The following is a 27,320-nucleotide window of genomic DNA, read 5'->3' as shown; positions in this document are numbered from 1 at the left end:
CACACTTGCGGTCTAATTGAACACTTCACTTGGGCCAAATACAGGAAACGTGTCATATAAATAAATAGGCAAATGAAGTACAAAGACCACAAGTATGGGTGTTGGGACAGGCCCATGTAATAATTCACCTGTCATTTCCGCCAACTCACAGGAAGTAGAAGCCTGCTTTTCTGTGACATACACTGACCTGTAGATAGCGCCAGAGTGTCTGGAAGAGAGAGAGAGCGACAGTGACTAAACCAAGGCGTGCACATCAAGAGTTGATGATAAGAATAAAATAGAGAGGTGCATGACGTTTTTTTGTAAGATGAAAACTAGAAACGAGGTCACAATTTAACACTTCCATATTAAATACATCAGTAATAGTAAAGTAAAGCTTTTGCTTGTCTTGTAAAAGGCAGTTGCTAACAAGTGGCTAAATGGGACTACAGAGGTTGTCAGAGACATTAAACGTCATCACACTTTTGCAAACTATTATAACTCATATTTTAAGGGGAAAGACTGAAAGAGTTGTCGGAAGCTTAGTGATGGTGACGTTGAAGTCATGCGACCGTGGTGTAGTTCATTTATAGCCTACGTTTAGCTTTTAACTTCTGCCGACTGTATTGAAGCTTCAAAATTCATAAAAGTTGTGTTAATTTGTAAAGATTATCACGATGAATAAAACGTGTAAGAATCGTAAGCTTTTGTTTGTCACATTTATTTTTTATTTATTTATATTTATTTATTTATGTTTGTGTACCTTATTTTCTCCAATAATGCAAAAGGAAAAATCCAGTTGGGTTTTTGTCACATATGATAACTTCCGGGTTGGCCTACAAAAATACGTCATCACTGCACCACTCCATAGTTAGCAACATAACAACAGAATAAATATGAAATTAAATATATATATATATATATATATATAAATAGTTAGTCACCATGAAATCAAAACGCATGATGTATGCGGAACGCAGAGGATAGAGCAAAACAAAACACCAGTCATGAATTGGAAGACTTGCATACGGCTGTTACCATCCGGAAGCCAGTGATTATAGTGTATAAATTCATAGATGGATATTTTTCTTACAAAAACCCATGCTTCGCTTCAGAGGGACTTTATTAACCCCCTGGAGCTCTATGGATTACTTTTATGATGGATGGATGCGCTTTTTTGGGCTTCAAAATCCATGGTAGGCCAACCATTACAAAGCTTAAAAGAGCCAGGATGTTTTTTTAATATAACACTTATACTGAAAGAAGAAAGTCATATATATCTAGGATGGCTTGAGGGTGAGTACATTATGGAATAATTTTCATTTTTGAGTGAACTAACCCTTTAAAATGAATAAATAACCGTCTTCTATAATAAAGTGATTTTGTATGATTTATAACCAGGCACTAAAGCGATTACCCATAAAACGTGCTTTGAACCAATCGGATTGCTTGGGTCCTAAGCCCGGACTCATCTCTTCAGCCGGACCCGATTGTTCACCACACCGGCCGTTTTGCAAATCACATACCCCACCTTTAATCTAGACACGACTACTAGAACCAGTTCGTTGTATCGGCTTCATCACTGACCTCTGCTGGGGAACGCTTGTCATAGCTCGGGGAAAACATGGCTGACAACCAGAGCGAAGAGTGGACAGCGGTGTGCGAGAAATTTCGCCTGGCCCATGAACTCTCCGAAATAGAGTCGAAAAAAGATCCTGAGAATAACCCTTTCCGATCGAAATACAAAGCTAGAGATCTGTTGAAGGAAATCCACTGTTCTTTGAAAAAAAATCAAATCGAGGAGGAGGGCGAGGTTGACAATGGAGCGGATAGTGAGTCCAGTCAGACGGTGGATGGAGAACCGGGGAATGATTTCGGGAAAGCGTATGCTGGAGACTCTCCAGCCGGCCTGCGAGTAGCGAGGCTCGCGGTGGTGCAGTACCATCTCGGCGTAAACCACATAGAGACTGAGGAGCTCTCAGCTGGAGAGGAGCATCTGATGACCTGCATGAAACTCATTGACAAGTGCACAACAACACGAGAGAATGTCTCGCTGTTTATACAGGCCCGGGTAAATATACACTGCGTATCCGAGCATTTCCTTCTAAAAGTTTCATATGGTTGACTAAATGTGCAGTGTAGCTTACTCTTTGACTTCTGCGCCATGGTGTATTCTGATGCGTATTGTGTGTTTTTTTACAGAATCAGCTCGGCATTTTGTGGGCGGGAAGAGATGAGATTGAAAAGGCTCAAGGATTTCTGGAGATTGCTGAATCAATGTATTTGCTCTACATGAAAGAGGTGTGTGGTACCGTACGGATTTGGCTGGCACAAACAACTCTCTTTGGGCATCAGATGCGAGTTCCGGGTGACGTCACTGTGACGTGTTCTTTTTGCATGGTCTGATAGTTTGCTTTTTAATAAAAAAACACGAGAGTTTTTGTTCCAAATGACATGCACTGTGTACTACTCAACCGTGTAGTGTATGAATTTTATAAGATTATTTTTGTCATCTAACATCAGAGTCTGATGGCCCCTCCCCCTCCATAAATGTAAAGAAGGCAACAACAACATTAAACATTCTCTCTTTTTTCCAGTTAATTAATGCAGGGTTCAATGCCATTTTGTAGTATAGTGTGAGTTGTTCATACTGAAAATTCCAAATAGAATAACTACACTTAAAAAAATTAAATATGCATTAATGCAGGGTTCACCAATCTCGGTCCTGGAGGGCCGCTGTCCTGCAGAGTTCAGCTCCAACCCCAATTAAACACACCTGAACCAGCTAATCAAGGTCTCACTAGGCATACTAGAAACTTTCAAACAGGTGTGTTGGAGCTGGTTGGAGCTAAACTCTGCAGGGACAGCGGCCCTCCAGGGCCGAGATTGGTGAACCCTGCATTAATGCATATTTAATTTTTTTAAGTGTAGTTATTCTATTTGGAATTTTCAGTATGAACAACTCACACTATACTACAAAATGGCATTGAATAGACTATGTGCCAGCCTGCCAGGCCTGGGCAACTCTGGCCCTTGAGATCCACTTTCCTGACGAGTTCAGCTCCTATGGCAAGCCGTTTTAGCTTAAATTGTACCCAGCGTTACTCGTCGTAATTGCATTTTTACTAGTAAGAATTCAATTAGAGAGCTCTACAATTCAATTCGGTAACACTTTACAATAAGGTTCCTTTATTAAACATTAGTAAATGTATTAACTAACATGAACTAACAATGAGCAATACATTTACTACTGTTTTTGTTAATGTTAGTTAATGAAAATAAAGCTGTTCATTGTTTGTTCATGTTAGTTCACAGTGCATTACCTAATGTTAACAAGATTTTAATAAAGTATTAGTAAATGTTGAAATTAACATTAACAAAGATGAACAAATGCTGTATAAGTGCAGTTCATTATTAGTTAATGTTAACTAATGTAGTTAACTAATGAACCTTATTGTAAAGTGTTACCTTCAATTCTTACTAGTAGCAATTACAATTAGAGAGCTCTACAAATGAATTTTTACTAGTCATATGTCTTCATTGACTTCCATTCATTTTTAATTACGGAGCTCTCTAATTCAGTTGTTACTAGTAAGAATGCAATTGCAGAACTCTTTAATTCAATTACAGAGCTCTGAAATTATACATATCTTTAATTCGTTTTTTTACTAGTAACAATTCAATTGTAGAGCTCCGTAATTAAAAATGAATGGAAGTCAATGGAGACATGTGACTAGTAAATATTCATTTGTAGAGCTCTCTAATTGGAATTGTTATTAATAAGAATTTAAAGGTATTGTAGGTAGGATTTTTATAAAAAACTTCTTTTCCAAATTTGTTTAAACTTTATTTATATATCAAAACATAATTAAAATGTAAGTACTCTGAAAAAGAAAGTATAAAAATCGAGTGTCTGTAGACCTCTCACGACTGTTTTAAAGACAGCTCATTATTTCCATTCACTCCACCCCCTCCCTTCTGGGCTCCTTCCAAAGCCACGCCCCCAAAACACATGAACGCGCGACGCCGACCGCTGAGCTGAAGACGCATTATTTACCTGAGACGAGCGGAGAGGAAGGAGCGCAGTGCATGTAGTGACATCATGTCAGAATCACATGTAATAAAAAAAACTTTATCATTATGAAGATAAACAAATAAGATGTATTTTAGTACTCACTATCAAGCTAGCATATTGATATTGGTAAAGTTTAAAATATATATTTTTTGATTCGCTAACGAGTTAGTTATCTATAAGGCAAAGCTAAAAACAGGTTGCATGATACACGTTTTTTCATTACCATCATTTACACTGTGATGAAGATGAATTTCGTGTAAGATTCATAACATATACGGTGTTCTGCATGTAAGAGTTTCCATGATGAAAGCATTGTTGACTCTGATGAGGACTACACTCCAGAGACAAGTACCCCATCGTCAGCTCGAGGACAGGTCCGGGGTCGAGGGCGAAGCAGAGGAGGTCGTGCAAGAGGCCGTGCAACTAGGGTCCGAGGATATTGACACGCGTTTTATTCAAAGACTTTTTGTTCATTACCTTTTCTAGTACTGTCTTCCTTTTTTGCCTTGTTTGCCTTCGCTAACTGCATATGCCGGTAATGTGAATTTTTGATTGCTCTTTCTCTGCCATTGTTTTGCTATTCCTAGGTTCCGTGCCTCTTGAATTCCTCAAATCAAACGGGTGCGCGCGCATATGGGCAGATCCTGTGTGGCAAAAGGGTGGTTGCCATGGTTGCGAGAGAGTGACAGTCGCCTAAGCCAATCCTTTGTTTCGTCCCGAATGGAAATAATGAGCTGTGTTTAATACAGATTAAACGGTCTAGAGTCACTCGATTTTTATACTCTTTTTATCAGAGTACTTACATTTTAATTATGCATTGATATATATAAAAAGTTTAAACAAATTTGGAAAAAAGTTTTTTATAACAATCCTACCTTCACTACCTTAAATTGACCCTTCGCTAAGCCCCGCCCTCCTTAGTTACTGTTGCTATGCCTGTCAAGCTTTTGCGCCTGGCACGTCTATTACAGTATGTATGCACTGGTTTCAGACATTCCTAAGGAGATAATTAGTCATTTTTAGCGGACAGGTGAAAATTTGAGAGAACAAGACTGCAGTATGCATTCGAGGGCTATATCCACGACATAATATGCAAACGATTAGAGAATAATTTCATCAAAATTGAAGCTAAAGTCTATAACGTTAGGTCTCAGCGCAAGCAGCAGCCGCCTCATACGCTGACCATTCAAATGGGAAACACACAAATTGAGGAACAGCTTTGTGCACGCACAGCAGGGTAAGTGAAATGTGAAAATATTCTAATATTTATAAATCAAACAGCTTATCCATATGTATCGTGGAATAAACACAAGACGCCTGACCACTTTGCAATGATAACATTCTCCCGCTTATATTTGTAGTGCGCCAGGCTAACGTTACTGCTCACACGTCGTGGGTCACATAAGTGACTACTGTTATGAACTTATTAAACCTGAACTTTATGAACTTTTACCTTTTACTTTTACTAGAACTAACACCGGGAGAGTCGCGATCGGATTGGGGTAACGTTACTAGTTTGGCCGTCAATTAACAAAATGCTGAAATATATTTTTAAGTAGCCTACCGTTAAATTATGTCAGTGAGCCTCCGTCTTGCCTTTAATCACACTGCTTGATCCACGAGCTGGACAATAACTTTATTCTAGAGCTGCTATAAAGCCAAAACACTTTACTTTTAATTTCCTATTATCAATGTAAAGCTGCTTTGGAACAATCTACATTGTTAAAAGCGCTATATAAATGAAGATGACGCCCGGTATTTCTCCCCTTGGGTTTTAGGTTTCGGGAAGGGAACAAAATCCACCACCCCGTCCAAAATTTTAGGATACCGGGTATAAGATTTGCACAATCCATACGCACAACGCTTCGGCATGTTTCCCTCTCGCTCGAAAGCTTGCCAGACCTCCCGCGCCTAGTTACGGTTGCTAAGCCACGATTGGCCTGTGCCGGTTTTCGGGCGTGGCTTAGCGAAGGGTCAATTAGAGAGCTCTGTAATTGTAATTTTTACTAGTAATAATTGAATAAGAGAGCTCTCTAATTGTAATTGCTACTAGTAAGAACTGAATTGTAGAGCTCTCTAATACCCCTTTTCCACCAAGGCAGAGCTGGTGCTGGTTCGGAGCCAGAGCCTAGTTTCAAATCGGTTCTTTGTTTTTCCACCGCCAAAGCACCAGCTCCGAACCAGTAAAACTGGTTCTTAAGTAACTTAGCACCAAATCATTGCAGGGTCTAGAACGGAGCCAAGAAAGAACCGCTTGCGTCAGAGGCTGGGGGCGGGGTTACCGTGACCAACAAGACGAATAGAAACTTGTGACCGCCATTTTTAAATAGCAGCTAGTCGAGCTAATAGCAGCTCGATTATAATATCCGTCTATGTAAGTTACGGCGAGCTGCACGAACGCGTTGGATTCCGATGTATTTTTGCAAACCCATGAGCATCCATAGTATTGCAACGTCCGTTATTGTTGATGGCTTGTTCGAGATGCATCGGAGCGGCGAGGACCGATCGGAGCTGCGGGAGTGTTTGGAGAGCATACGACTCCTTGTGCTTTTAGATCGCTATCGCAGTGCTTTGATGTCATGCGGCGATCGATCTGCGAGAAGCCGATGCATCTCGAACAAGCCTGGCGTGTTTGTGTTTGGCGCTACCGCACTAGCGGTTGCTGGGCAACATGAGACGTATACAGTGACGTAAGATCTGGCTCTGTTGTGGCTCTCTAGCCGGTGGAAAGGCAAACCGGTTCTTAGTAAGCTCGTCAGTCGAACCAACTCTGAACCAGCTTTGGCTCTGGCTCTGAACCAGCACCCGGTTCTTGTTGGTGGAAAAGGGGTATAATTGAATTCTTACTAGTAAAAATGCAATTACGACGAGTAAAAATGCAATTACGACGAGTAATGCTGGGTACAATTTAAGCTAAAACGGCTTGCCATACAAGAGATGAAAAAAAACCCATCTCAACTTTTCAGAATGCCACAAGCGCGCACAAAAACCAACCGCTCAGCTACGGCCTTTCCATAACAACATCGAAAGCTCGGCCGAACAGCTGATCATAGCTGTACAAGCTGGCGGGTTTGTATTTCTCATCTCTATAAATATATCTAGTAGTAAAGCTAATGCAAGGGCTAGAAAACAATTAATCATTTGCTGATACTTCCTCGTCATCATGGAGAGCGCAGTTCATGGTTGCATAGCAACGCCAGACGCCATTGGAGCGCAAGCGCTAGTGGAAAGAAGGAGAAAGCGGCGGCGTGGCTGCGCTTTCCATGCGTTTTTAGACGCGATATGTGAACGGCTATTAGTCAGCTTACTTGCTGCCTCTCTGCCCCATCAGTCAATGATTTTGCATTTGTGCACGAAGGTACCTCACAAAACTAATTTCGGACATGCTTCTGAGCCTGAGGCAATATAACGGTTTAATGATCTACAACAAAATAGAGAGAGCTTTGGTGATAACTAAGCAAATATTCAATTACTACTACAATACTAATTTCTCACTAGAAATGACATCAAATGTGGAAAACATTGGTAAAAAAAAAAAAACATTTACACAAGGGATGGGCAACTTCAGCCCTGGAGGGCAACTGTCCTACAGAGTTTAGCTCCAACAACACTGATAAAAACTCACTTGCCTGTAACTTTCTAATAATCTTCAAGAGATTAGCTTGTTCAGTTGTGTTTGATTAGGGTTAGAGCTAAACTCAGCAGGACAGTCAGTGGCTCTCCAGGAGTTGCCCATCCCTGATTTACACACAAACTGACCACCAACCACAACTTTCAGACGGCATCTTTATATTCTTAGCTTAATGGTCACAGAATGGAATGCATAGGATTGTGGGATATCAAAGGCAGGGAAGGATACATCAATGCTGCCTTCAAAAATCAGTCAGTGATTTCCTATCTTGGAATGCATCCTACAAAGGCAGCATTTTTAAGCTTTTGGATGCAGCCTTTGATTAACTTGTACAGTTATGTTTAATTAGGGTTGGAGCAGAAAAGTGAAAAGAAGAAAAAAGTGGATCTCGGTGGACAGAGTTGCCCACCCCTGCATTTATACTATCTTATGTGCAATTTACAGTACTTTTTTATTTTATTTTATTTTTTTTTAAATAATTATATCTAAAAATAAATAGCACCTCAGTTTGTGTAAAATAAGGTGTAAAAACACAAATAATGTGTAATTAAGGGCTCCCCATATAGTTTACAGCATTAGCTAAGATTTTTAAAATTATAATAGAATTTATTTTAACTCTGTCTCTCTGCAGTCTCTACAAACTACTAATAAAATATGATGATGTTTTGGGCTGACGTTTGTTCCCTTTATGCATATTAGGATGGTCAGCCACCACTGGATCTTCAAGACTTTTTTGTACCACAGGGAGAAGAATTATCCCAGCAAGAGAAGACAAGAAGGTAATATCCCTCCCCCTAATCTACTTTATAAAATATTATCATGGTTCCAGAAATGTTTTAACTCCACTCTATCCCCTTATGCGCCAACAGGTTTGAAATGGCTTATACGCACACACTGTATTACTTGGCTCAAGTGTACAAGAATCTGCAGCAGTATGAGAGAGCTGGACAGTACTGTCACAGTACACTACAGAGGCAGCTGGAGTACAAGCAGTTTGTGCCGCTCGAGTGGGCCATTAATGCAGCCACACTGTCACAGTACTATATCACCAAGGTAAAGTAACTATTGCGGTAATTAACAAGTACAAGATACAGTGTGTAGTCCATCAAGTTTATGATCAAGCTCAGTGGATTTTTTTCATTGTGTGTTAATCTTTCAACCATAAGTTATTTTTCAGTATTTTTTTGGCGTATTTTTTGGTACGTCTCTCTTGTCTCTGTATCACAGACACGGTACATGGAGGCTCGTCACTGTTTGGCTGCGGCTAGTGTCATTGCTACCCTTGCTGGAGAAATCCCCTCAGAGGCAGCTGCCAAAGAAAGTGGGTTTTTTTGGTGTTTGACTGTTCATTCTTGGTATATTGTGTATTTCCCTGCATTTCCATTTAGGGATGCACTAAAATTTCGGCAGCCGAAAAGTATTGTCCGAAAATAGCATTTTCGGGTTTTGGCCGAAAGAGTCAAACAGCTGAAAATATATGCTGCCCCGTCCCTCAGTGTTCAGCGCTCAGGTTTCACTCTCGCTCTAGCCGTTATCACTGCGGTGTGACGCTCCGCTCATGTACCGCTCATTGGAAAAAACAAAGTCCCAAATAACGCTCCGACAAGAAATTTCTATGTAGTAGTATAATTGTTTCTGTTTGCAATAGCCCTGCTGTGCTAAAATGACGCTACCCTCTCGTTCACTGATCTCGTTCACATGCTCTGATAAATATCTTCGTAGGATTATTCATAATTTTGGATAATTGGTCAAAAATAAATCTGTTAAATCTGATTCTGTTGCATAGAACTGAAGAAAGAATAATACATTGATATTTAATATTAATATGTTTCCTGTCCAATTTTAGTGTGTTGCTTTCAATAACAGTAAAAAAAAATATATTTTATTGGCTTTTTTTTTTTTCAGTATCATTAAAATTATTGAATTTCATTAAAAAGTCTAATATTAATACACGTTTACAAAAAAGCTCATTTAAATAATAAGTAAATCATTTTTAAAAAGTGTTTTCGGCCAAGTGCATCTTGAATGTTTTTGGCTTCGGCCCAGAATTTTCCCTATTTCCATTTGCTTTACTGAATGCTAATTGATGGTTGATTAATGAAAACAAAACTCCCTTATTTTAGGCAGTTCACAGAAGGCCTTAGTGTCACTCATAATATAACTGAAACAATGGTATTTAAGACAATCTGTCTGTTATTGTAACATTCATGCTTGTCAGTTGTTATACATTGCATGAGATCCGGTGGTTGTACAAACCTACACACTGTGATATTTAGCAAGAGAGTCTTTGACCAACTACACATAAACTCTAACTTAGAGATACCACGTAATTTTGTCCAGAAACAAAAAACAGTTTATATATACTAAACGTTTTTGAAAGTGTTAAAAATGTTGCATTTGAAGCATGAGACTAATGGTGTTCACAAACACTGAGCCAATTAATTATGTAATCTACCATTCAATAGTTTGGGGTCAGTTTTTTTATTTTTTTATAAATTAATTCTTTTTTTCAGTAAAGATGCATTAAATTAATCACGTGACAGTGATGACATTTATAATGTTACAAAATATTTCTATTTCATGATATCCTTTAGGCGATCCTAAAAAAAAGTTTCACGGTTTCCTCATTAAGCGGCACAACTGTTTTCAACATTGATAGTAATAAGAAATGTTTCTTGAGCAGAAGGCTCATGTGGCTGATGCTGAAAATTCAGCTTTGACATCACAGGAATAAATTACATTTTAAAATGTATTAAGAAGTTATTTTAAATTGTAATAGTATTTCACAATACTACTGTTTTTGATCAAATAAAATACCAACCGACCCGACCCTAGGTGAGCGTAAGAAACGATCCCAAATAAAGTATTTTCCTGCTATACTTTTTTTCTTACAACGCTTTAGTTCTGTCATGACAACTCTCTGAGTGGTAATGGGTATGATAATGTTGATATGTTTGGTCTTGGCGGAATAGATCTGCTATGCTGCTGTAGGTTATTGCTACTACAGAGCAAGCTTGCTACTGCCAATACATACATGACACACTGCTGTGAGCAAGTGAGACATGCTGCTGCTGTACAAGCGTACATGAATAACCCGTAGTAAATCTATACAGGTGAAGATGGGAAGGTGGAGGGTTTCTGAAAGCACGCTGCACTGCTAAGGCAATGCTACCCAAGTATTTGAAGGTTGAGCAGCGAGCTCATTGGCTACCGATAGGAACCAATCAGCTGTGCCCTATAGAGAATGAAGTGATTGCAAGCAGATTGAGTTAAGGACCTATTAGCCTGAGTTAAGGACCTATTAGCCTGCGTCACCAGAGTTTCATGACAGAACTTTGTATTTTATTTAAAATGTTTACACGTAGCTCTGTATTTAAGTATATGATAATTTACAATAAATTATTATTAATCTTCCCAAAGGTGAGGCTGAATTTGAAAAACGTGAAGAGCTGCTGCAGAAGCGAGCCGAAATTGCTAGATGCTGGATCAAATATTGCCTTAATCTGCTGCAAGATGCGAAAAAACTTCTTGAGGTAGCCATCCTTTTTCTTTTTACGTTTCAAGAGCCTATGTACACAAATTGACAGTTATTATTTTGACTTATCTGAGCAATTTCCATTGCTGCACAGGATAACGTCGGCGAACTAGACTCAGATCGGCAGGAAGAACTGAAAAGAGCACGTCGGAATGAAGAGGAAGAGAAAGAGAAGGGAAGAAAGAGTGCCATCCTTTTTGGTTCAAGCGATACTTTCGACTCTATTTGCAGCCTGGAAGAGAAAGTAAGCAGCATGCTTCCGCTGGACTTTGAAGAAGCACGTGGCATCTTCCTGGTGGGTCAAGGCTACGTAGCTCAAGCCAAAGAGTATTTCGAAATGGATGGTCACGTGACCGATCACATTGAGATCTTGCAGGACCATAGCGCTCTCTTCAAGGTCCTGGCCTTCTTTGAAGAGGACCTGGAACGGCGCTGCAAGATGCACAAACGTCGCGTCGACATGCTGGAACCAGTCTGCAAGGATTTGAATGCTCAGTACTATTTGTTAATCTGCCGGCAGCTGCAGTTTGAACTTGCAGAAACCTATTATGAGATGATGGACCTGAAGCTAGCTGTAGCCGACAAGCAGGATCAGCCAGACGTGCACACCATAAAGAAGTTTAACCTCTTGTGTTCCTCCTCTACTAAGTATTATCAGATGTTCCTCGACTCCGTCCGCTCACCAGAGGGCAAGTTTCCCGAAAAGCTCGAGGATGACCTGCTGAGGCCGGCGTTGGTGGCCAAATTCCGTGTCGCCAGATTACAGTCCAAGCTTATTTCCAGTAACCCGGCTTCTCAACTGGAGAATCTCAGCCTCTCGCTGGAGTCGTACAAGTTCGTAGTGCAATACTGCGAGGAGAATCCAGAAGCCAAGAATGTAGTTGAAACCGAGCTAGAGCTGAGTGTGGAGATGGTCTCCCTGCTTCCTCTGAAGATCAACAGAATCAAATCCACAATGGCCTCCGCCAACTAACACGCTGTTGAAAACACGGTATAGTGGCACCTCGCATAAATATGAACAACTGACTACTACACACTACTCCTTGTTCCATGCCACACATAAATGTATCTAATGAGCCTTCACAGGACCACCTTGTAAGAAACTCGTTCAGCCTTTGCAAACGTTGATGTGAACTGATGTAACTGCATGATTTACAGTCATTAATTTATTTTTAAAGTACTATGTACAATTTTGTTTCATGCTGTGCAATTTTTTTTTTTTTTTAATATTGTGATTGGTATGTTTAGCAAGCCCAATATGAAAGATAACAATGTACTAATATTAAAGCATTTTATGCCAATAAACAAGCCAAAAAAAAGTTCTTTAGTTTGTCTTATTCTGTCAAAATCTTATTCACAGTATATTTGTTTTCAGTTTATATCATTTTAGACACACATACACAAAAACCGGCTTAGTTTAGTTGCAGCCAAGGTTGTGCAATTTATAGCTGGGAAATTATCTGGCTGAATGCAAAGAGGAAAGTACCTGAAAGTACAGGACCATTTAACATTTAATTGGGTTTGTGCAGCAAAATTAGGACGGTGAGAAATTTTTTGCAGTCAAGTTTGATGTACATCTAATTCTTTATTTTTTTTAATTAAGCATGTGGTTCTTGTTTGGTGATAATCATTCTGTAGAAGAGTCAGTTGTGTAATTAATAGCTGTAACCAACAGTTGACCCGCAAAGTATAACCCAAACTTATTGCATTTCCTTCTCTAAATATTTCAGTAATACCATTTTGGTGCTTCCCTTTTTTTGTATTCTATCTATATTTATGACAAATAACCAATACCAAATAAATACCCAGATAGTTGGTGCACATACATAACTGACTGTGTGCATGTGCCAAGTTTTACTCTGAGATACAATTTGATATCAACAATTAAAGTCTAGCTACTCGGATTCTAAAAATGTAATTTTCCGTTTTATAAATTGGATATCCAAAGTTTCCAAATGATCAATTAAAAGAAAGGTTTTATTTAAGTTAAAGAAACTTGCTAGCTTGCCATGTCAATCAAAAAGAAGAAATACACGAAATGGTGTCCTAGTTTCATCTTGAGTAACTATAAAGAAGAGCAAATGCCGAGAGTGCAGGTTTTTCCCAAAGGCAATAAGATGTAACCATGATCATTACATGTTTTAGTCAAGTCTCTGCGAGGAGCAAATATTACACAATCCGAAAAAAAGCTCTACCAAGCCAAAATTACACACTCTTTTGTTCTTGAGATTTAGCATCTGATCATTATACTTGAAATATGAGTAAATGTCCTGCTACTTGTGTGTTTGGGACACTCTCTCAGCCATCTTCAGTCTGAGAGACAAACAAACTTCAGACCCTGAACTTAGCCAAGTGTTAAGTATAGTTTGACTGACACCAAACTTGATGTACATTCCATCTTAGTGCCGTTTAAAGTGTGAAGGTTGTTGTGAAACACTCTCATCTACAACTGCGTCTTTGCTGTTTTACCTGGGACTCGTTTATTATCTGAATCCGATGTCAGGTTATTTCCATATATTAGATGGAACACTATTAATTAGTTCATCAAGCCTTGAATTACTAATCAGTGTTCTTAAAATAATACTTAAGAATGTACCAAAAAACAGTTATCAGTCTAACTGCTACAGTATGCCCAAATTAGCCATTTTAACAAACTCCCCAGTATACAGTACTTCGAATATTCTTTGTAATACAAGACAACATTTCCCACACTTTCCTTTTGCTCATGCATGCAATGGAAAACTCCTCTCTGTCTTGCCATATTGTGTGCTAATAAAAGGAGAAACCTTGTCATTTCCTGCATGAGCAAAACCACTTCCTGCAAGCTATGACAGCTCTGTATCAACATATTAACACATTCAGGCTGAGCACAAAACTGCTCCACTATACAGTCTTTTCACTGTTTCACATTATTGTATTTAGATGTTCGTATTTATAATAACATATAACAAATCCATCCACCTTTTTAACAAAAAGGGATTTTTTTGTTTTGTCAGATAGCCGTTTATAGTGGTTCATTTATCACCATGTGGATAGCAATACACATTACTAAAAACATATTACAATAGAATGATATCATCCAAAACATGTATGTCTGCATCAAGTAACTCTTTACTTTTTCATCTGTCTTTTTTTAATGCTGTCATTGTGTTTTATTAGTAGGCTATTGTATAATTTAACATTCATGTTGTTTTACTTAATCTATTGGAAATGACTTCAACCCATTCCCAGAAAAGTTAGGTCTTAGCTGTGTATAAGCCATCAATTTATGAGTGCAGAATTTAACCTTAACTTTGTTAATCATATTCTGTGAGTTAATATTGCTCAACGTCCCATCCATGACATGTTGCAACAACAAAAATGTAAAAATATTTAATTATAGAAACTGACAGTGTCCATGAAATGAGACAGTCACTTCCAGGATGTTAGATGATTTCTAGATTAAGTCTAGGCCTGACACTTAACTATCAGAATAGTGATTTATAATGGAGCAAAGTCATAGCCTGGATTTCACTTGAAACTTTTTTTTACATAGGAACAAGTGTGACAGCAGTTTTATTTAAGTGTTTTTTCCCATTTCAGCTGATGTCCCATTTTTGCTGAACACAAAAGTATGTTTAGCAATTGTTAAAGGAACATGCCCTGACATCACTTCAGTTATAAAACTTTTTAAAAATTAATTCTAATTGTCTAGTGGCCTACTAGCCTATTTTTGTCACTCACTTTTAGTTAAGTTCAGTTTTCCAATAGCCTATACCACTAATATGTTTGATGGACACAAAACAAGTTCTAAAATAGTTTTTTTTCTTTTCTTTTTCTGGCTGTAAATCAAAAACAGAGAGTTTATTGTTGTTCCGTCATTGGAACTTACGTTTTCACATTTTTGTTTAGTTTTAATCTGACTTGTTTTGGCATTCCTGTTGTGTATATTTAAAACGACGGTTGAATTCGGTTTGTATATTAGTAATAGTTTAGATTGAGAAACCTTGCCAAAGCGAGCTGTTGTGGGCTGATTTCAGGAAACAATGACGCACACAGGGGCAGGGTCTTTTACATAGCTATTGAACTGGGAGAAGTTTTTGTCAGAAGTTCATTTGAAGACATTTTCTTTCGCATCTTCTGCTTTGTAGGAACAATAAGATGAGATTTTACCACATAATAACTTTGGCACTGGCAATAATATGCCTTTTTGGGGAGAGTGGACAAGGTAAGTTTATTATTTAAGCATTCTAAGATCAGGTTTTGAAGTAGCCTAGATGATAGTAAACTCTGTTTCTGGGTTACAAAAACTGCGTATCTTCATGAAAATTTCGCAAGATATTATTATGAAAAATAAAATATTAAAATGTTTTAACTTGTCAGCTACGATTGTTGACTGTCAAATCATCCATCGTTATACTGAAAAATATCAATACACCCATCTCTTACACAATTAAGGGTATTTTACCGCTATTTGTGCGTAAAGGCTTTTACATTATGTGCCGTTGTTTAATTTAATTAATTCACTAGACTAGCCTATAAGTAGAGTTTTCATGCTAATGAACTGACTACTTACTTTGCCCATACTACCATTAAATAGTAAATTATAATTACTAATTATAAAATATTTTATATAGGCCTATACTTATAATGAATTTGCTTACTCTTCGATTCCGAATCGCGTTAACGACTCTGGTTTATTTAACGGTTCTATCAATTAATCTTTTAGTAGTTGTTAGTTAGAAATGTTTGGAAAAACAATCTTGTTGCTTATAATGAACTCGGCAGCCCGTTGCCGATGGTCGCGATGTATGGTTTTGATTCACTAAAAAGAACCGGCTCTTTAGAATGATCCGTTCGGAGAACTGGTTACATTGTAACGCGCAGCTTGGTTTTGATTCACTAAAAAGAACCGGCACATTAGAATCATTCGTTCGGAAAACTGTCTGCATTTTAACGCGCAGCTTGGTTTTGATTCACTATAAAGAGTAGGAAATAGTTTTATACAGTGAAATTGTGCCATATTGTGCAATAGGCTATTCTTCATCGGGATTTATTTATCATACACAATAAAAACAAATACATAATAATAATAAAATAGGTAGGCTACATAAAAATAAAATAGGCTACTTAAAAACCTATTTAATAAATAAATAAAATTTTTGCTCACAAATTAATGACAAAAGACATAATAAAACACTGGTCAGTTCATTATTACAATATCATGCCAGAGGAGTTTGTTTGAGGATAGTGTGAATGTCTGACAAGTCCCTCATCTGTCATTCTGTATTATCCCTAAACTCAGGAGCCCCAGGCAAAGGCAGGTATATGTGGGTGAAATGCAACCCGGATGATAAGAACGCAAACTGTGTCACACAGAAGGGCCCTAGGGTGCCCCTGTCAGGGCTAAGCGCCCGACTTCCACCTTCTGCTGCAAAACACATGTAAGTTGCCTGTTTATTTACTTCTGTTCACTTACTTTGACATGTTTATTTATGTCTAGATTAATGAAAACTAAAGAGTTTAGGAAATGTATTGTATTGTAACGTGATGCATTTCACTACTGCAAACTGTAGACATTTGATTAGATTTAGTTTGCAGAAAATCTTATCCCTCCTGTCATACCTGAATCGCTGATATTTTCTTGGAAAAATTATGTATAGCATTCGTCGTGTTACAGCTTAATCATCCATCAATAATTTCAATACTATCTGCAGTGGAAGTTAAAGTTTTTAGAGAAAGTGTTATGAGAGACATTTTTCGACCTACAGGAAGTACTGACTGCTTCCTCAGATATGATGTCATAGAAAATGGGGTTAAGAAATGGAAGAAATGCAAAAAGTTTTACTGAATTTGGTTTCTTGGAAACATTTTCACCAAAATATGCTGATGTTGTTCAACGTCAGGGGCATTTCCAGAGTTGCTTATATGTTTTGACATTTTGAATGCGACGTTTCACCACATGATTCAAATCTCTGTTATCGTTTTCCTGGCAGTGCTGATTATTTCTGCTGAAAGTAGTAGACTGTTTCTTTTCACTGCAATATATATATTCATAAGGATGAGATATTTTCTGTAAGGTTTTGTCACTGTCAAATACACGTTTTAGTGCTCATTATGCTAGAACTACAATTGTTGTGTGTTATATAACTGGAAAAGGCACTAGCTAAAGTGTCAAATGTTTTTGTGTGTTCTGATTTTGCTAATTACACAATATGAGAATATGTGACTCTGGACCTCAAAACCAGTCATAAGGGTCAATTTTCTTTTACATTGATATTGATATATCAACGGAATGCTGAATAAATAAGCTTTCCATTGATGTATGGTTTGTTAGGATAGGACAATATTTGGCCTAAAATATCTTTATGGAACATGATCTTTACCTAATATCCTAATGATTTTTGGCATAAAATAAAAATCGATAATTTTGACCCATACAATGTATTGTTGGCTATTGCCACAAATATCCCTTATGACTGGTTTTGTGGTCCAGGGTCACATGGTCTTATTGGAATCAATGTAACATCAGTGTTTTTTATTTAATTACTTAAATAAAATTTGTAGATTGTGTCTTTTTCTACTCAGCATTTCTCATTCTGAATCATTTCCTTCCACGCATCAATCATATTGACGTCACGGCAGCTGTATCTCCTTACAATTTTTCACAATCTTCACCCTGAAAACATGATATCTTACAGATCAATGAGATAACTAGAATGCTGAAAAAGTAAAATAATGTTCCTTCACTCACTGTTTGGTTGAATTGTTATAGTTCACAATATCTTCCTTACACATTCTTTTGAAACAAAATGTCTTCCTTTCACTTATAAAGAGACGACAAAAAAGAAGTCTTGAGACATTTTGAAAGTCACCATGAAATAAAATGGGCAATTCTTTTTTTCTTTTTCTTTTTTTAATATTTCAGGAGTATTTATAATAAAATTATTTATGAGCACATTATGATTTCTAAAACATTCATATGCCCTCATAATCTTTAATCAAAATAACTTCCCCATCCTCTTGCAACACCATCTCTTCTCTTCTCTGATAACGTGTTTAGTGGCTTGAGGACGGGACAACCTGTCAATCACATGAGATCACAGCAATAGCAAACCACAACAATCCAAACAATTCCCAATGGACAAAATTAAGTCACTGCCTACATTCTTTCCGGTTCGAAAAGCCATGTCACTTGAATATATGTCACAATAAGGTAATTCTTTTGCAACTTCTGTTTTATGTTGACTAGGTCAGCGGGATGATTAAAGAGGCTATTATGCCCTGCCCTTTTACAAAGTCCTGATTTTGTTTTTGGGGTCTAGTATTGTTGTATATGCTAGAATGTTCAAAAACACATTATTTTTCACATATTTGACATTGTTGCAGCACCTGCCTCTCCAGTCTGCCTGTAATGCTCTGTTTAATTCTGGTCCCTATAAAGCCCCTCCTTCTGAAAAAAACGCGATGTGCTCTGATTGTGCTGTGATTGGTCAACTGCTTCAAGTGTGTTTCAGAAATGTCACACCCTGTAACCACAGCTTTCAGCATACTCCTGAGGCAACTCAACCAGCCCTCTTCCCCATTCCCCCCTTTGCATATTTCTTGGGAATTATTTAAATGAGCAAAATAATTTGTGAAAGATGTTCCTGGAGGAAAACTTAAAAGAATGACAGCTAGTGGTCGAAATAGGTACTGCAGTCCAAATTCTAAATATCGGAGATCGTTGTTTGCCCCGCCCCCTCCTCCACTCGGGTTTACAGTTTGAGGACACGCAATAGGAACTAGCGCAATTGACAATGAAAGCCGAGGAGACTTACACGGATTTACCCAGATTTTAATATGCTCTCATTCATGGAGATTTTTAGATGGATACCGAGGCTTTTTAGGTTGGGTAGAATCTGCAATCTCTGACCCAGTTTGTTTGCTGGCTGCAATAGACTGTGTTTCCAGCCAACTGGGGTGTTGAAATACTATTGGGTGAACTGGCAGTGGGCGAGATCACACAGACCAAAACAAAAACAGACATTCCAACACAGAACGCAAATACTGGCTGTAGAAGTGTTTTTCAGAGAAACGAGTATGTGAACTCTGCATGTTTCCTAAGTATCTGCAAACATATTATGGTATTTGTATGCTTTAGTAGAGTGAAAAAGTTACATACAGCACCTTTAAAACAACAAGCGAAGCATTTCAGGGAGTTCAGAAACAGGGCTTACTGATATAGAGAGTAACTCTTTGGAGTAGACGTTGTGCTTTGGAACTTTGGAGACCTTTTTCATGCTCAAACTGCAACATTATACACTGAAAGCTGAAAATGTAAAAAAAAAAAAAAAAAAAAATCTTTAATGATCTGGCCCCTTAATTTCTCAACAAAATGGCAGGAAGGGCTGAGAGGATGTTGGAGCGCTTTTGAATGACTTTGTGCTTTTGTATTCAACAGAGTCCCAGTAGAGGAAGCCACTCCTGACAGTGAGGAGCAGTCAGGAGAGGGTTCAGGTAACTCAGACACCTTGGCCCCTTTTCTCAACATGGATCGGCAGTGGATGAGAGACGGTCCAGAGCAGGATGTCAACAAGAATGAAGTGGAAGCATCGACTTGGATGGAGTCCAGTGGAGACATTGATTACGCCGAGTATGTCTCACCTAAGAAAATAGATTGGCTTTCTTCACAGGATTTGAAAGAGGACGACATTATTGCGTAAAGCGCTGCAACATCTCATGTGCTTTTTCTGTTTTCTTTTGTACAATGTGAAACATACGGGATGCTGCTTTTTTGGTAATTAATATATTCATAAACTGTGCCAAGCTCTGTGCCAAAAGTTCATTATATCCATGTTTGCATTGTAAGGATCTATTTTATTTGCTCTTCATTTTTGAAACATATTATTTTATTTACTCTTAATGTCCATATGTCTTAATGTCCTAACCATACTCTTAATGTCTTAATGTCTTAACTTAACTATTAAAACAATCATTTGAATTAATTTGGAATGGAAATATTATTAAATGCAACAGAGACAATTTAAATAAAGTGTTTGGATAGCAAGGAGTACATTTTGTAAACATTTAAATGTCTTTTTTTTTGTTGCCATTATTGTATAATATTTAGAATTTCAAAAAACAACTTAAATAAAAAATTATACAAAAAACAACTTAACTATATGAAGCATCTGTGTCTTATTTTGAACTCTTCAAACCAGCAAAAGAAGTAATGAACTGTATTCAACAAAAGCTCTAGATGTGAGATGAGGTCAGCCATTTAGGCTTCCTGTTTTACCAGAAGTCTATTATCACACTTTGGCTGACTATATCTTGTATGTTTCCGGACTCACTTCTCATGACCTGTTTCTCAGTGTCAAGTGCACAGACATACAATTAATACTGTATTTAGAGCAACATTGAAAAGATCGAGACAAAGAGAATGATGAGACAATGCAAAAGGTGCAAATGTGCAACTTCAAAAGTGCGGTTAAGATGACACACACACTCCCTTCAGAAACTTTACACCCACATTTGTTCCTGTTACATCTCCACAGTTCAGCACATTGAAATATTTTTCTCCAGGTTCAACACTAAATAACAGGTTTTCAAAATGACGCCAAAATGGGTACGTTTTGTTTTTTCTTGTAAAAAAGCATTTACACCCATAGTTTTAGCAACAAATCTTATTGAGAATGTGTATGTGAGATTTGAGTCAAGGCTTGACTTTTAAAAGAACATAAAAAAATTAAGCTTCACGTGGCGTTAACAAACTTGTAGTAAAAAGTGGTAGCCACTCTCACAAGAAGAGATCAGTATATCCACAGTTTTTCCAGTTTCAGGCAAAGAGCTCTGCACCTTAGTGTTAATGCTGGCCTTTTGTTCATTCACCTCTGCCATCACTGAATTTTAATAGACGGCCTGATATCAGCAACGTTTCATCCATTGTGTAACACCAGACTTCAGCTTTGCGGAAAAGTCAAAAACTCACTCCGTTAGGGTGAACATTTCTCCAAAATTAATTTTCAATTTTTGGATTTTAATAAAATTCTGGATTCTTATAGGCTATATTCCATCTTAACAGTATAACATAACTTAAATAGAGAAGGGGGAAAAAATCACGTTTTCAAATATTACGTTGCAACATAGTCTGAGAAAATAGGTTTCTCTGAGTAGATTCATTTCTGTAGACAGTTTTTCCCCTGTGATCAACAAACATTTTGTGACGAGGCATTGCCACAAGGCTTCCTATTTAAGTCTATTCAGTTAAAATTTTAAAAATAGTACTAAGAAAAATGGAACAATTCATGAAATGGCACAAATGCAAAATGTGGCATAGAAAATTGTCAAATGATTGTTTTGGCCAGCAGAAATTGCAATTAATTGTAATTTAAAAAAATCCCACCATACACTTAAATAAACCTGTTTTTTGTTGGTTTGTTTGTTTGCTTGTTTGTTTGTTTTGCTCCATTTTATATAAAGTTTACCATGTCAAAAGATAGTTTATAAACCTGATTTTGGGGATTTTAAAAGCAATTCTAGCTTTTTAATATTCTAAAAATACATTTCTAAACTAAATGTACAACGTACCTTAAATGTAATAATAATAATAATCATAATAGGCCTATAGGAAGAATACTCAACTTTGTATTTAAAATCGTAAAATCTAAAATCTAAGTTTAAAATCTTATCAACATAACAATGAAATTTAGTTTTAAAAAAAATAAAAATAAAATTTAGTTAAAACTTTTATTTTGAAATTCGATAGCCAAGTTCTCTTAATGCTTCAGCGCTCATTCGCTTTGTGTTCCTGTCAGTCCCAGTCCCTTCAGCTCAGAGGAACAGGGATCCAGCGGAAGTTGTACTGAGGAGAACTGTGTTTCAAGCTAAAGCTACGGAGCTGAAATGGTGAGCGTTCAATCAGACTACATTTAATGGGTGATATTCTTGAACTCACGGAACACTTGCCTAATTCCCTCTGGAATAAAAGCCCCCAATCCCGGCAAACATGTTTGCAGTTTATCCAGCCTTAAGTAGGCCATGGAAGTCGTGAAGGATACGGGTGGGGAGGCTGGTCATTATCAGTCAGCGATTAAACACTGATAAAACACAACAAATGGATTCTTGTGGCCTTACAAATTGGTTCTCGTGGAGAATCTGTACGTGTTGGGCTTGCGTAACCAACGCAAATCCTACAGGACCTTTAAAAACAGCTGAAAAGCTGAAGGTTGAATTCAAACTAGATACCGAGTTTATTCTGGTTTCCACTGAAATTAAGCTGTTTGTAAGGTTTCAATTTTACACTCGTTGTTAAAAGTTTCTGCAGTCCTTCCTGGCTCCGTATGGATATTGAGCAATGCAATGCACATGATAGTTAAATGTTTCGCACTGCGTCAGCATTTCCTTGCATTGGGAATGACAAACATTTTTGAATTTTGAATTGATGTGATCCGTGGAAAACAGATTAACTAGGAATGTCGTTTTAGGTGTAATGCTTTAAGATTAAAGTATGATGTCGTCTCCACCCAATTGATAAAGTAGTAGCACCACCAGTTATGTCAAATTGTTCATGTGAGGGATGATCATTTGACTGTGTCTGATCATACTATTGCTGATAAGCAGGTTTCTTCCTTACACTTCGGACAAATTAGGTACAAATGCCTGAAATTCATACTTTTTTTGCAAACCGCAAAAATTGAGACATGTCAAAAGACAGTTTAAAACCTTGATTTGGGAATTAAGTTCTAGCATTTTATTTTTATAACATTAAACAAAGTATGTGAAATGTATTAACATTGACATGAAATTAAAATGCAATATTCCATTAAGAAAAGGAAAAAAAACAAGATTTGTAAATTGAGTCCCCATCATCTGTTTTATAAATAATTTGTTTAACATGGCTATATGTCACAATACAGAAGAATAGATCTGAAAGTACCTGGATAAAGGTGAATTGAAAAAAAAAAATTAAACGAGATTATGTAATACTTTCAGAGTTTCCTTGGAGGTCTTTTTGGTCCTGTGTGTGAAATCGATGTCATTCTGAATGATGCTGAAAGCAGGAAAACTGCAGAGCTGAAGACGGAGGAGGGGAAATTGGAGAAGCATTATATGTTTTATGATGGAGAATCGGTTTCAGGAAAGGTGAGTGACCCGTGTGAGTCATTTCTTCAAGTCTCTGGTTTTGAAAGACAATTGACGCATGTTGTCTTCTGCCACCCCAAGGTAAATATCAATGTGAAACAAACAAGCAAAAGGCTTGAACATCTGGGAATCCGCATTGAGTTTGTTGGACAAATCGGTAAGTTAACACAATGCATTCAGCTATTCTCTTTCTCAAGGCGTTCATGAGTAAACTGGCTTCAGTATTGCTGTTCTAGTGTGCTGAGAGCTTAGGAGAGCATGTGGTTGTCACATGGAAAGCTAGACTGCTCTACACATTTTCTGTAAGGGAGGCGATCTGTTATGGTGCCCTAGTTACTTTATTTCTTAATTTTTAAGTATTATTAGGGGTTCTGATGGTCTCAACAAACACAAGATGTAAAAGAAAAAAAAAAAGAAAAAAAAATTGTCCATCCACTACATAAGAGCGTGTCATTTTTTTCCCCTCATGCAGAGCTCTTCAGTGATAAAAGCAACACTCATGAGTTTGTAAACCTTGTGAAGGAGCTCGCTCTGCCGGGGGAGTTGACACAGAACCGCAGCTATGACTTCGAGTTCATGCAGGTGGAAAAGCCATACGAGTCCTATGTCGGAGCGAATGTGCGACTGAGGTTAGTAAACGCTTTGTGGAGTTGTTGTTGTTTTTTGCAGCATCGAGACAAAGCCAAACACTGGAACAAACACTGAGATGTTAAAAATGCCAATACTCACAATTAATTTCAACTTTCATTTCATTGGCTTTTCATGTCTATGCAGGTATTTCCTTAAAGTTACAATTGTAAGGAGGCTGTCTGATTTGGTAAAGGAGTATGACCTCATTGTCCATCAGCTGGCCACCTACCCTGACGTCAACAACTCTATCAAAATGGAAGTGGGCATTGAAGACTGCCTGCATATAGAGTTTGAATACAATAAGTCCAAGTAAGTGCACTTAACTTTGCCAATGATTCAATCCTAGTTTCTAAGCTGCCGAGTAATTCTAAGTATGTATGGATTCAGTGGCTTAAACGTTTGTCAGTCTAACTGATTTTGAGCTAACAGAAGTCTTCTTGTCTTCAGGTATCACCTCAAAGACGTAATTGTGGGTAAAATCTACTTCTTACTTGTACGAATTAAAATCCAACACATGGAGCTTCAGTTGATCAAGAAAGAAATGACGGGAATTGGTAAGATCTCCTTGTATGTTAGATTTTATACTCTTGTATGATTCATGAATAATTGTTTTGAAAGGATATCATTTGTAAGTCACAAAAAACAAGGTTATTAATCTTTAAAGAACGTTTTACTGTAGTCCAGCTTGATTTGCATTTTATTTATTTATTATGAAGTGCGTCATGTGACATGCCTCTCTAGGGCCGAGCACAACTACTGAGACCGAGACTGTGGCCAAATATGAGATTATGGATGGAGCACCAGTCAAGGGTGAGCAGCTACTCCACATATTTTCTGTATATATTTGTTAGATATTATATTTGGATATATTTGATATGAGCGTAGATAAGTCTTTTAAAACATTTTTTACTACTACTGAAGACAAAGTGCACTAATGTCAGGCAGAACATAAAAAATGGGCCTCAATCATGAGAAACAAGCAGAACAAAGTTTCACAATGCATTGAATCATTCATTCAAAACATTTTTTTAGATCATGTCTAATGAATCGGAGTGAATTTTAAATAGACTGCAGCAAATAACATTTGTCAGAACCTCTAGTAAATTGCATGTTATTTTGTTGTTGTCTGTTCAGAATTGTGGGAGAATCATGCTCTCTGAATTGTGCAGCTCTAATAGTATCTCAGTGGTGCTACAGTTTACTTTGATTTATAATTGATTTGTATAGAAACGTCACACTATAAAGCCCCTCCTTCTGAAAAGCACAATGTCCTCTGATTGTGTTGTGATTGGTCAACTGCTTAAGCCCAATGTGTTTCTGAGAAAGCCTGCTCACACTTCATTTGATGTGCTATAAGCATTTAGAGCAGTTAATATTGTGGTGCTGGTCGCATTGAACATAGTATGATATTGCCAGTTTCATTATTCCTAAACTGACTTTTGTTACTGGTCTGACAATATATTTCCAGGTGAATCCATTCCCATTCGCCTTTTCCTGGCTGGTTATGACCTTACACCCACAATGAGAGATGTAAACAAGAAGTTCTCTGTGAGGTACTTTTTGAACTTGGTGCTTGTAGATGAAGAAGATAGGAGATACTTCAAACAGCAGGTACAGTGTGTATGAAAATGCAGTTGTAATGAAATGTAGTTATAAATAATGATGTTCCTTTTGAATGTCCCAAGTGACAATGCTTGTTATATAAAAAATTTACTTTCAGTGTCTCATTTGTCATGCAAGATATAATAAAGTAAATAAGCAGTATGACTTGATTATTTGTCCTTATTTTTTTGTAGGAAATAGTTTTGTGGAGGAAGGCACCAGAGAAAATGCGGAAACGGAACTTCCATCAGCGTTACGAGTCACCTGAGCACAGGCCGAGTCTCTCTGCTGAGCAGCCGGAAATGTGAGCAGGGTTTGGAGAGCAACCAGCCAGGGACACACGTGCCTCTCAGTGACCAGTCGCAGGAGAGGAGAACAAATTCCACTGAACATACATGCAGATCGCTGTTCACATGGTCACCCCTCACAGCTTATGGTGATAAACTGTGCCTGATTTGGCTCTGCCCTCCCTGTTGTCCACAGCAAGCAATCTGTTATTACACAAGGACACTTTTTAGAAAGCACTGGAAACGGTCATTTAAGTCATATAGCACATCTTCAAGGTTGCACGCATCCCTAGATGAAGAAATGTTTTTAAAAGTGCACTCACTGTTATCCTCTATGTTCCAAATAATAGAGCAGAAACACGTTTTAAAGAGCTTCATCATGCATGCTAGCTGGTGAATTGGAATTCATAGTAAAAGTTAATAAAGGCTATGGGGTAATTTTAAAAAAAGGTCAAGAAATGGAATGGCACCCAGGCCACACTGTATTTGCAATCCACTTAACATTTCTATTTAACTTATTTAGCATCTTCTCTTTTTTTGTTTGTTTCTTAAATATTCCTTGAAATAAAAAAAGTATATGTCTATATATAAAATATTTAAAGAGGCTTTGGACTAGAAGCTTTATAAAACTATGGCAATTTGTGTAATTATATTGGGCACATGTATTCAACTTGTTAGCCCTGTTTTGAACACACTGTAGTAAAAGAGGGCCACTTGAACTTCCTAATAAGCTTTCTGAGATGATTCATCAGCATCGCTATACACTGCTAAATATCATCTCTGCTACAAACTTACAGTTCATATTGTCTAAATTGTTAGACACCTTAGAGAAATTATGGGATTGTTTTGTTGTATAATTTGCATGTCATCCTGCTTTAAGGCTTTCTAACAAAAGGATGTTAATATTTCACTGTCGCAAATGTACTCGTTCTTATTTTATGTGGTTTGTGGAGTAAATGTGTTTATTTGGACTTTTTTGATTTCACTCTAAACATTACATTTATTCTTTTTTCCCTACTGCTTTGATTTTAAAACACACTACGTTACAAATGAAAATGTCTGTACAAAACTATAAGTGCCCCAATGGTAAAGATATAATGATGAGTGTTGGGAGAACTAATGAAATAGTTGTACTACGGCAACCAAGTAATGTGTACATCATGAAGATTGTACATATCCCGCCATAGTTTGTTTATCTGCCATTATGTCAAATAAAAATGCCAGTTTATACTTACAGCTACATGTATTTTTTATTTAAAAAAAACAACGTTATTAATGAGTGGTCCAAAAAAAAAAAAAAAAAAAAAAAAATCCATATTCCAAACCAGGTCTTTGCAGAAATACCCTTTGATAAACCCTATAGGCCTATGTAGTTATTTTTTTAAAGCTCTCGGGACGGATTTGGCGGGGAAATTGCACAGTCGTACGATTGTGCGTTTTACGTCAAATCCATGTCATGGACATTATTATGGTTAA

General features: G+C 37.4%; 3 protein-coding genes across 3 annotated transcripts; all 3 read left to right on the top strand.

Annotated features, from left to right (window-relative positions):
* The first annotated feature begins 1,430 nt into the window (after positions 1-1,430).
* kifbp (kinesin family binding protein) lies at positions 1,431-12,542 on the top strand. The gene is made up of 7 exons (XM_084092700.1): positions 1,431-2,050; positions 2,182-2,280; positions 8,385-8,464; positions 8,555-8,738; positions 8,913-9,006; positions 11,106-11,218; positions 11,315-12,542. The coding sequence occupies exons 1-7, from the start codon at positions 1,604-1,606 to the stop codon at positions 12,191-12,193; spliced, it is 1,896 nt and encodes a 631-aa protein (XP_083948826.1). The 5' UTR covers positions 1,431-1,603; the 3' UTR covers positions 12,194-12,542.
* A 2,591-nt stretch (positions 12,543-15,133) lies between these two features.
* srgn (serglycin) lies at positions 15,134-20,359 on the top strand. Its single transcript, XM_084092201.1, has 3 exons — positions 15,134-15,427; positions 16,505-16,643; positions 19,643-20,359. Exons 1-3 carry the CDS (start codon positions 15,361-15,363, stop codon positions 19,902-19,904), a joined length of 468 nt encoding a protein of 155 aa, XP_083948327.1. The 5' UTR covers positions 15,134-15,360; the 3' UTR covers positions 19,905-20,359.
* Positions 20,360-21,969: 1,610 nt separating this feature from the next.
* vps26a (VPS26, retromer complex component A) lies at positions 21,970-27,080 on the top strand. The gene is made up of 9 exons (XM_084094014.1): positions 21,970-22,089; positions 23,176-23,325; positions 23,407-23,482; positions 23,798-23,954; positions 24,100-24,264; positions 24,403-24,509; positions 24,697-24,765; positions 25,424-25,566; positions 25,752-27,080. Exons 1-9 carry the CDS (start codon positions 22,087-22,089, stop codon positions 25,863-25,865), a joined length of 984 nt encoding a protein of 327 aa, XP_083950140.1. The 5' UTR covers positions 21,970-22,086; the 3' UTR covers positions 25,866-27,080.
* The last annotated feature ends 240 nt before the right edge of the window (positions 27,081-27,320 follow it).

Source organism: Abramis brama (assembly GCF_963993115.1).
Source record: "Abramis brama genome assembly, chromosome: 19".
NCBI lineage: Eukaryota > Metazoa > Chordata > Actinopteri > Cypriniformes > Leuciscidae > Abramis > Abramis brama.
This window is presented reverse-complemented; position numbering and strand designations above follow the sequence as displayed.